This window comes from Condylostylus longicornis, unplaced genomic scaffold (genome assembly GCF_029603195.1).
Source record: "Condylostylus longicornis isolate FDR11 unplaced genomic scaffold, ASM2960319v2 ptg000013l, whole genome shotgun sequence".
Lineage (NCBI taxonomy): Eukaryota > Metazoa > Arthropoda > Insecta > Diptera > Dolichopodidae > Condylostylus > Condylostylus longicornis.
Genome location: NW_026577982.1, coordinates 401,365 through 413,566, shown reverse-complemented (window position 1 = coordinate 413,566; position 12,202 = coordinate 401,365). Strand labels below are relative to the sequence as shown.

Genomic DNA, 12,202 nt, shown 5'->3' with positions numbered 1-12,202 from the left:
ATGGAAATTCATGGAGACCTCCTGTTATATTGGAGACTACCTATTAATATTATAATTATATTAAAATATATTAATTAGTTTCCGCTACTTGAATTAATTAAAATTTCGAACAGCTGCAAAATTTTTAAAAACCATGAGAATTGTTAAATATTTTTCCTAATCAAAAATCTATATTCATAAGTTCCTTGTAAAATTTTAATGGTTTACTGTAGTTTAAATTGCTAAGAGATATAGTTTCAATTATCTTAAAGATTTTTTTAATCCTTATCTTGAAAGTAAATTTTTATTATTTATCTCGCTCCGCTCGTTTCATAGTATTCAATGTTTTATTAACATTTTGCAAAGAAGAAAAAGTCTAAATAGACGTCGGATATTTTATTTGAATATTTATTCATTTCCTTCGACTCCTCATAAATGTGCTATAAATTTTCTACAGGTTGAATTTTCCGAATGCTCGGTATCAAAACATATTATTGGAATATAAAAACAAGCTTGCCAACAAAACATGTGTTCATTTTACAGAAAATACAGGAGGGCGATCTTACTAAAATGACGATTGCAGCATATCAAGACCCAATATTCTTACAGCTATACTCGTGTCTTCTATCTCAAACCAATGTATTTCTATGTGAAAAAACTACTTGGAATATTTTGTGGTAGATATTAAACAGACTGAATTCAAATAAGGTGGAGAAAGGCGTTACAAAAGTGATCGCATAATGTTTTTTTTTACCCTTGGGAGCACAAGAATCTTCCTCCTTGACTTTTAAAGTCAAGTATTATTGTGTTACAAGTCATTCAGCTAACAAGGCGGTAATCAGCTTCTCGTAGTTTTTTTTCTTCGCTTTATAATATTGACGCTTATTTATTGTTTAATTTTGTTGGTTCCTATGGTATACAGTATCGAATGTTAAAGAAAAATAGGCAACTATACTTATATATTAACATTTTATTTTATAATAATATAAATATGTAATTTAATATAAAATATTATAAAATATTGAGCATAATTAATCATAACAGCCTGACCAGGTTTTAAACCCCTTGGTCAGGCTGTGATTCTTCGGTTAAAGAACCGGTGCCATAACTACTGCACCATTGATTAGATAATTCCATAATATTCTATAGTTGAGGCATGCATTTTAAAAAATTTGAAGTTTAAATTAATTTCTAATTTTGAATAGAGCTTATCTGCAGAAATAGAATATTGTCCCATAATCGAACATTGATAAATTATCTGCGACTATATTAATAAAGTTAACTGCAAATATTATTTTGAATTTGTCAATATTAATTTTAAAATAATTTTTTTTAAGGTCATATTTTTCACTTTTCTTTTAATTTTACTTGTATTTTACTCTTTATTTTATCTATTGTGATCTTGAATTGAAAAACAAAAGTTTCCCCTTTCATTTGTTCTCATTATTAACGAACGTATATTATTAAAATTCCCTTGTGATAAGAATTTGTAAATAATATGTGAATATTATGTACATATATACCCACATACATATAAATATATAGCTTGTACCTATAATTAATAATTTGTATAAACAATACAAAATTATATAATTACTCTCATTCACAAAATTTTTATATCAGTTTCCTTTTTATTTTTTCACTTATAGATGACATGTAAGTGCTCATTTGTACCTTTTATACTTTTTAACAAAATTTTTTTTTCTGTTTTTGTTTTTTCTACTCATTATACCTTTGTTTTAATGAGTTTTATTTGATTAACATTATCAAAAGATAAACATTCTATATTTGCTTTTTACTTTTTATTTTATTCTTTAATTGAAAAGGATAATGATATTATATGTTATCCTTGTATTTTTTTTAATTTTAATTTTAATTTTTTCTTTTCTTTTGTTTTTTTCTTTTATCATGGTACTATCATATAGAGAGATTGAAGGAGTTTTTTTTATTTGTTTATTGTTTTTTTTACCAGGAATATTCTGTCTTTTTTTAACACAAAAAATTAGAGGAAGAAAAACACAGAGAGAGAGAGAAAGAGGGGGAGACAAAAAAGGTCTTAATAATCACATGGGATTCAAATGATCTCATATACATATGTGAATATTATATAAAAAAATCTCGGTATTCTCTTCTCATACCAATTTGTGTACTATGGGGTAAAACCCCAAAAAATCCAAAAAAAAAAATGAATAGAGATGATGATATGATAAATGGTTACATAGAATGTCAAAAGTTTCTAAAGTGTTGACATTTATTCTGAGATTTTTACTCTCTTTCTCTTTTTCTTTGTTTTTGTGTTTTTTTGTTTTGTTGTTTATCACTTTTTTTTCTCTACTTTTTATTGTTGTATTTTGAATATTAAAATAAGGCTGTTGTTTTGTTGGTAGATTTAATAAGTAAAATGATGTTGTCATACACTACTACAGTAATAGCACATATGTAGGCACATGTATTCGTAAAGTAAGTAATCATAATTTGTATGGATGGATTTGTATGGAAATGTGAAAGTCTCAAAAAAAAAAATGTTTATTAATGCTCCTTTAAATTACAAAAGTACGAGTATATTTAATTTGCATATTTTGTATAATGCTTTGTATAATAGTGACTAATGGTAGTTAAAAAAAAAATAATTTTTTGTTTACTTTGATTTGTTTTTTTTGAGGAATTTTTAGTATTACAACATTTTGGTACAAGATATTTGACAAGACAGTAGTGGTACTCATGCTATGTTGCTTATGTTAAAAGAAAATAGCACTGTTATTTCTATATTTTGTGGGATTCCATGTGTTAAGTCGAGAGTTTTAAATAATTCTTAATAAGTGGTAACTGAAATAGTAACAGCATAATTTGACCCTCTTTCAAGATTGACATTTGCCTTTAGGGGTGCAACTATTAGCTGTAGGTGTGTCTGTTTACAAATCCTTTAAGATACAAAGCTGAAATTCAAAAATATAATTATTTATCTTAACTCACGCAATTAACCCCTCAATTCACGATTATGTTAGTGCCTCTTTAATTTTTTGTCTGTTATCCTAAATGTATGCAATTTTTGGAAATATTTCGGTATCTTAATGAAAGTAATTTTAATAATGCTTTTAACAGCTGTTGTTGGAGTGAAATGTCTTACTTTACAGGCCATTGTTTTCATCCAACTTTAATTTAATTCTTCTGGTACAAATGTTGTCTGAATTAATTCCGAAAGGGTTAAAGTAATTCTGTGTAAGTAAAGAGTACATATAAAATATTAATTATATATTAATTTCGAATAAAATTAATATGTCTAAAGTGAAACACGGGAGGCGTGATTAACTGCATTTATTTTCGCTGAATTTTTCTGAATCCTCTGACCAGTTAAATATGACTATTGGAATAGAACCTTTTGTTTCATTTTTATACTATGCTTTACAATAATAAACACATAAAAATTTTTTTATATATACTAATTCATGATTTGGGCAGAAAATTTACTTTTATTGCAATATTTTTGGTATTTATCAGATGTACAAATAATTTGTAATGAGTTTCAATTTCAAATTGAATTGCCAACCTCAATCATTAGTGTCATTAGCGTTATTTGTACTTATATTATGAATTCTAAATTTAAAATAACCAAAACATGATTAACTTTAAAAATAAAAAACAAATTTACTTGAAGACATTTGAGACTCATTTCTTTCTTTTTTAAAAAAAATTAAGTAGAAAATTGTTTTTATCAAACCATTAAGTCATAATGGTATTCACTAAAATGCTTTTCTCCTTTTTTTTCTTTCAAAAAATTGTAAAACTTATAAAATATTTATAACACTCTTCTTATAAACTTTTTATCCTTTATATACCATTTTATCCTTATAAAATGCAAAAATCCTCAAATTTATATTTTAAAAATTTCAAAAAGAAGAAAAAAATATTCTTCCCGGAGCGATGTTGTTATACACAAGTATAAAATATAAAATTGAGAACTTTCATTCAATTTAGAAAACAAAAAAAAAAAAACCAGAAAAAAATAAGAGTAAAAAGGAAACCACTATTATTAATATAACATATTCGAATATAACAGTTATATTGTCGAAATTATTCATCTTCTTATGGTAATTTTTCATTTCACTTGCATATTATATAAAAATATACCAAATACAAAACCAAAACAAAAATAAATAAATAATATGGTGAGAATATGAAAAGTCACACATTGCATACATTTTTACCCTCATAATTCCCTCATTTCTTTCCCACTTTTAGCTTTTATTTTTCTCTCTTCTTTTTTTTTTCTTAATATTATTTTAATTTTTTTTTATTTTTAATTTTTCACATCTGGAACCACATCATTTAACAAATATGATCGCTATAAAAGAGCAACTACAAAATGCTGCTATATGTTTACTGCCATGCCACACCATCTGAAAAAATTTAAAAAATCGCAATATTTTTTTCTCCTTATAAAATTCTCCCGCTCTCTTTTTTTTTGCGTTTTTATTTTTATTTCTGCTACTTTTCATAGTTATACTGCAACAACACTAATCATATTATTATGAATAATACTTTAAAATACAACATAGTTGGGAGAGAGTGCAAAAAGAAAAAAAAAGAGAAGAGAAAACAAAAAAGTTACCAAATTCTTCAATGTTTTCTTTTTAATTTGATTTTCTTTTTCGCTTTCCATATTTTTTTTTCTCATTTTTTTTTTTTGGTAATTTCTCTAAAGCATTTATAAGTTTTCCCAGTTTCCTTTCATACATAGTCGTTTTTTTTCTCATTTTTTCTCTTTTTTTTTTTGCATTTTAACTTTAACTTTAAAAGGGTTAAGCAATGGCATATCCTTTAACTTAAGGATCTCATCTTAACTTTATGTAGAATGAAAGTAAAACTGCAATAAAATAAGTTAATATGGAATGATTATTTCGTAGAAGTGAGTGAAGATAGTGTGGCACATTTTTTTTTTTTTAGTGTAATTTAAATTTTTAAAATTTTTCAAAAATATTATGAAACAGATAATAAAATAATTTACACATTGCAGATAAGCAAAGCTCTGTGATTCTTCTGCTGTATGAAAACAAAGGATATGGAAAATAAAGCGTGCGTAAAATTTTAATTATTCTCAATTCATTCATTTAATTATTTATTCTCGAAAGAATCGACTAAATGTAGGTCATTGTTAAAATAACCGCCAGACAGATATGAGAGGAGCCACCAAATATGAGCCTGACTGAACAAAATTCATACAATGGTTTTTTATTAATTTTAAATAAGGAACATTTCAGTTACCTTGCACAATTCTTCAGACAAAAATATGTTCCTGTTCTTAGTACTTAGTAATTAACAAAATTGTGTCCGTAGTTAAATCTACTTCTATAGTGGCAAGAATCTACTTCCATAGGAGTTTTAATATTGTATTCCTTAAAAAGGTTTTATTTTACAAATATTTTTAAAATAATTCACGAAAATATCAACAAGAAAGTAAGAGATTTTATAATAAAAATTCAACTATTTTCATATTTTACTAGATCTCTTGAAAACTACATTTCCATAATTGGTTAATGGTACAATGTGAATAAAAAATTCTTAATTATACAAATAAGCCGAATTTAATTTTCGAAATAACGCAGTAAATCACAACTTTGTATTTAAAATTATTACCCAATTATGTAAAGAAAATAAAAATTTTTAAAAGGACAACATTTATTCCCAAAATTCCGTATTCAAGACTAAATGATTGCTTCATGAAAACTAGTTTTCCGTTTGAGTTTTATAAGCTACACACAAGATTGAATTTTGAGTGCATAATTTTTACTACCACCTTTCAATTTCTTATTCGAATTTATTACTTACAATCTAGAAATACAATCTGTAAAGAAAATTTTACAATAAAATATTTTAATACAAAAAGCAAAACTTTGTCTTTCAAATTCACAAGAGGGAAATTTACAATAAAGTTTTTCTCAAACATAAAATTTAAATTACGTTCACATTTCGTATTTATTTTTTCGGAATTTTAAATTAATAAAAAGATTTCTACATTGATCTTATAATTTAAAATTTGCATAAAATCGCAATTACTTGCAAAACTTAAGGAAAATTGCAATAGTAATTGTTTTTTATATGGTATTTAATTGATCTCATTTAATAAAATTGTTATTTGTTAGGCTTAATATTAAAATTTTTAAATGTGGAAGCCTTAAAATATTCCAATTTAAATTTTAAAATTTATAAAACTTCTCTAAGAGAGATTAAATGAAATTTTGTATCTCTGTCCTATTGCTTTTACGTAGCATCCCTGAAATATTATTGAATAACTCCAGTATCAATGCGTAAAATGATAAATTGTAGGGGTTTTAATGATTACATTGCATTTGAATTCCCATTCAAGTTATTTAATTTTTGAATGCGCATGCATTAATGGTATTTCGTTATACGAAATTCTTGGAATAAATAGTATCGTGTTTTATTCATTTGTGTCCGTAAGGAAGGCTGAAGAAAGGAATCTATAATTTACATATGCAGCTTTGAGTGGCATTAATCAATTATTTGAATATTAATTCAGTAATTGGAAATTTTAGTTAAATTGAGTCGATAATCCAAATTATTTCTTTTAAATCTAGTGATCCAATATAATAAATCCAGAAAACTGCGTGACTAAACAATCACTTTTTAAACCAAATCTTCTTTACATAACACAATTTACTTTCTTGCCACTTGTCAACCTTGCTATTGTCAATCTCTAACTTCTTTGAATTGCGAGAGAATCTTTTATAATGCAAAATTTTTAATAAGAGATGAAAAGAGAAAGTTTTTTTTCTATAGTTTTCCTCCTGCACACATGTACTTTTTTTGTGATTTTTAAAAATTTTTTTCCGTACCACATGAATGAGACCGGCTTGCTGTTTTGGTAACTTTTGGAATTCAAAATATTCTAAAAATAAAAACAATCGCCAACACAAAAATTTTTTCCTTTTGCTACAAAAAATTGCAAAAATTTTTTATATTTTTTTTATAAAATTTTATTTTTATTGAAGCGGTTCAGTCCATTGTTGTGTGTGGGTGTGTTTTTTGTCGGAATATAATCAAAAAAATTTTGTTTCAAATAGTTTTGACTGCATATATATAGAAAACTTTAAAATCTTTTTAGAAATAATATTATAAAAATATATAAGTAAAAATTTTATTTAAAATAATGGTGATGCAGAACGAAAGGTTCATGAAAGTTTTCTTAAAATAAACAAGAAAATGTGATTGAAATTTGAACACCTGTCAAATATTTGAAATCGGGGAATTGAGATAATTGAGTGACGTTAAAATAGAATGACACATGAACTTTGTTATTTACTTTTTGATTTTATTTTAGTTTAAATTTAGATGCTTAAGCCACATATCGTAAATTTTGAAATATTTGGCTGCTTCGTTATATACAGGGGGTTTTTAATATTATGAACTAGTAAATTAGTAGATTATATTGTAATATAGAAAAATTTGTAGTTATTTTACCCATTTCATACTCAATAATGCAAATTATATACTCAGCATCCGTTATCGTATCTGTACGTGATTTATATCGGCCATATATTAGAGTATTTAATGGAAGGGTCACAAAATTTCATTCCATTATAAATTCTTAAAATGAATTAATTAAATATTAATTGTTACTAATCAAATTAAAAATCCTTCGTAAATGTCAAAATTATTAAACCTATAAAGCTTTTATGTAAAGGAGTTTCATAGAGTATAATTTTTTCTGATGGTAACTAGAGTAGCAAGGGGGGATAGCAAAGTGACAGTAGTAAGTGAATGATTAAAGAATTAATTTTGAAGGATGAGGAGTATAATTTCAAAGATTTTGTATGGTCAGCTGGATATAACGTATGGTATGGCTCTTGAATGAAATTGAAAATCTGCAAATAAAAAATTAGATTTGCAGTTTCATAGACAGTAATTTTAATTTTTTATTGGCTATATCATTGTTATAAAATATACTTCATTCTATATAACATTGTATTTAGTAGCACAAAATTAACTACAATTTTGCAGTTTGCCATTTCAATACAATTTCAATACAATTTGCCACTTTTTTACCTCAGAATTTACTGCTTTATCAAGACAAATGATTTTGATCCTAAATTTTATTATTAACCAAAATATTTCTTTTATCCTATTATTTGTGATAACTGTACAGAATTTTAATTCAATTTCTTAAAATTTCAATTTTAAAGTCATTGTCCTTTCTCTAGAATCTTATTATCATTTGGAACAAATATAATTCCAAAAATTTATCATTCTTGACTTTTTTTTTTAGAATGTCGAATTTCACATTAAAATAAATAGCTAACAGCAAAGTTTATTCTTTTGTACAATATTTTTTTTCTATAATCGGAAGGACAACACCCGGGTCCAAAAATATGTACAATAGTTCTTTTTTTTTCCTCTAGGATAAAAAATAAATAAGCATTTTCCAATTTTTATTTTTTGTATTAAAAGATTATCGTAAAGTTTGGAAAATATTTTATTGAATTGAAAATTGAAAATAAATGAAACATAAGAAATTTTTCTACAATAATTGAAAATCAAAAATCAAAAATGAAAATTTTTGGAATAAATTTTAAAAAAGATTTTTTTATTATTTCCAATATTTTTTAGAAAAATGATTTTTGCATTTTAAAAGAAAACTTCTTTTAAAATGCAAAATCTGGTTGTGATGATGCGTGTGTGTGCGGTAGTACATCAGGTCGAGAATAAATAAAGAGTTTAAATGAATTTGTCAATAAAATAAGAAAAAGAAAAGAAGGAAAAATGAAGGACTAGCTATAATTCAAAATTTAAATTAAGGTCCTTATATAAATCGAATTTTTATTTAGTTTTGGTATAAAATTATTTTAAAAATTTCTCAATTCTATTTTAATAAAAGTTTTTGATTTTTAATTTTTTAAACTCAATAACCCTTATATAAGTGAAAATTGTGGCAGTATTAAAATTTGAAAACACTTTCTTCGTTAGAAAAAATCTATACCTTAAAAATTTTAATGTAATTTTTACGATATTCTACAAAAAACTAAGATATTTAATGCAGAATCATAACCATTGATTAAATTTGCAAATCGTTTCCGCAGGTGCGGACTTGTGTCCCTTGGTGGTTCTTACATTCACTCATAAAATCTTTACGGTATATTAGCGCTTTACTAAAGCCCCTGACAAATTACAATATTACAGTCATCGCGAGTACAAGCCCTTCTTGAAGTATCACGATCGCAAGCGAATTGCTGCAGCGTCAAGTTATCAATCAAGATCTATGCCAGTCCTAATCTCGAATTAGCATAGAACTGTTATTGTTGGCATTCCAAATTATTTCTCTGGCCCAATAAAACGAGTTGCCATATCCCCTTCTGTAGAGAACAATCAACATTCTCATTTCATTTTCTGGTGTAATTATCTCGGCAACCACATTAATATTACAATTTTAAACTTTATATTTTCTATGAGAATTTCAATCAAAATTAGTTCTAAATTTAATTATTTGTTTTATATTTTCAGATTAAATTCTCCATGTTTGAATTACAAGTGGTGAAATGATCAATATCACAATTATCTTTCAAATATTGATAATTGGATTTTCTTGGATGTTCCGACCATTAGAAACCTATGTATCATGTCCACCAGAGTGCATTTGTTTATCACAAACTCAAGTAAGAATTAATTTTTTAATTAAAAATAAAAATAAAAAAACAAAAATCTTCATTTAATTACTTTAAACTTTTTCTTTTCACCTCGTTAAATTATAGATTCTTTGCAATACTGGCGGTTTAAATCGTATACCATTAAGGACATTACCTTCATCAGTTGAAAATTTATCATTAACAAAAAATAATTTTTCTATTATAAAACCAGATTCATTTACTGGTTTACGTGCATTGAAAAAATTATCATTAGATACAAATAATATAACAAAAGTAAAACAATTTGCATTTCGTGGTCTACCACGACTCCAAGAACTTTCAATACAAAATAATCCATTAAAAACGGTTTCACAATTTGCCTTTGCTGGATTACAAAATTTATCAGCAATATTTCTTAGCCATAATCAAATTGTTAGAATTGAAGGTAATGCATTCGCTGGTACATCAAATGTTAATTTAATATTATTAACAAATAATCCATTAACACGTATTGAAACATCAGCATTTTCTGGTTTAACAAATGTCGGACATTTATTATTACCATCTGGTATTAGAGAAATTGAACCTGATGCATTTTTTGGTATGGAAAATGTTGGTTTATTAAAATTAAGTTATATGGATTTAAAAGAATTACAACCATATACATTTCGTGGTATAACTGGTGTACAATTTTTAACATTACAAGATTCTGATTTAGGTGTTATATGTGCTGATGCATTTAGTGGTTTAAATCAAGTTGGATTATTACATTTATTAAATAATAAAATTGATGCAATCGAAGAATTAAATATAACTTATACACAACAAATAAAACATTTAAAATTAGAAGGTAAGTAAAAATTTTTAATAAAATATTTAATTTTTAAATGAAATATAAGGGCTGAATCATTTTCTGAATAAAATTTTAATGTTTGATTTAGGGATCTCAGATTTTAGAAAATTATACGCAAAGCAAAGCCATATTGCATTCACAGCTTAGAAGTTACTAGTATCAGTAGGAGTTTCCTTAATAATTACGAATATTTTTTGAATAAATTGAAATGGAAAGCCGGTTTTTTTTCCGGAAACTTGAGTGTTAGCTACGAAAAGTAGTAACCACATTGTAGCAGCATAATCTGTAATAGAAAACTCTAATTTTATTGCATTTTCGGTGACGAGTACTGTAAATAGGCGAAAACAATTTTAAAAGATAAAATTTTATTCAGTATTTGGAAATATTGTAATTTGAAAGTTAACTGAATAAAGATGAAAATTTTCCATTAGTCATGGTGTTTAAAGGCATAAACTAACTTTGAAAGTAAGTTTTTACAAACTGAAGCCGAAAATTCATTAATTGAATTACATTAAATTCTCAAAACTAAATTAAACTGCAAAAAATTTATTAACTGCAAAGGAGGTTTAATTTGAGCTTAAAAATTTTTTCTTAGAAGAAATCGAGAGATTTTCGATTTCAGAGAAGTTTTGCCTAAAATACTTAAAACTGCAGAGATTAATTTATAAAAAAATAATGCGGCCCTTTAGTTTATTAGCAATTAGTTTCAACGCTGTTATATTGAATAGTTCAATGAATTTCCAAATTTTTATTTGCTAAATTATTAAATTAAAAATTTTGTAATACACATTTTCATTTTTAAATATTACTTGTTTATTTTTTTTTTATGTATATATTTTCGCAGGCAATCATCTATTGGAAATGCCTGAACCAAATACAATTATATTAGATGGTGTTGATATATTAACAGTTGACAGAAATCATTTTCCATGCGGTTGTCATATACATACATTATTAGATAGTCCTTTAGCAAATGGTACATATCAAAATACAGAATTTTTATCAAAAAATTATTGTATATCACCATTAGAAGTGAATGGTAAACCAATGATATCATTAGATATTGATGCAATTGGTAGATGTCAAGAGCAAGTGACTAAAGGTAATTTAGAATCATCAGCATCATCAATAAAATTTAATTCAATATTATATAATATTCAATTACAAAAACAAAAATATACAAAATATATAACAAAAAATTTAATATTATTACTGACATTACCATTATCAAATATTTATGAAAATTTAAAAAAAATATCATCAACAATATTATTTATTGATAATAATATTAACAGTAATAACCGATACTACAACAACAAGAACATTAATATCATCAACAATGGTAACAATAATAGCAACAATAACAACTATAATAATAACAATAACAATAATAAAAATAATAATAAATATAAAAAACTAGTACTAGAACAAACAAAATATCAACAACAAAAATTTATATTATTTTATTATTATTATTTAAATATTAAAAAAAAACCAAAAAAAATATATATTGAAATATTATGTCAAAATATTGAATATAATATTAATAATAAAAAACAAAGTAATGAAAAACAAATAGAATATTATAAACAAAAAATTCAATATGAAAATATTATAAAAAATAATATTATATTAAAATTTCAACAAATATTTAAATATAATATGGAAAAATATCAACAACAAATAAGTCAAAAACATATGCTAGAAAATATAAAATGTATAGAATATAAAA

General features: G+C 24.7%; 1 protein-coding gene across 1 annotated transcript in view; it reads left to right on the top strand.

Annotated features, from left to right (window-relative positions):
• The window catches only part of LOC129605267 (leucine-rich repeat-containing protein 70), a 119,441-nt gene extending 107,523 nt beyond the window's left edge, over positions 1–11,918 (top strand). Inside the window, exons 3-6 of the mRNA XM_055514910.1 lie at positions 9,496–9,647; positions 9,744–10,467; positions 11,315–11,572; positions 11,766–11,918. Coding sequence (XP_055370885.1) covers positions 9,531–9,647; positions 9,744–10,467; positions 11,315–11,572; positions 11,766–11,890 — 1,224 coding nt within the window. The 5' untranslated portion in view covers positions 9,496–9,530 and the 3' untranslated portion in view covers positions 11,891–11,918. The remainder of the gene's footprint in view (positions 1–9,495; positions 9,648–9,743; positions 10,468–11,314; positions 11,573–11,765) is intronic.
• Positions 11,919–12,202: the final 284 nt, after the last annotated feature.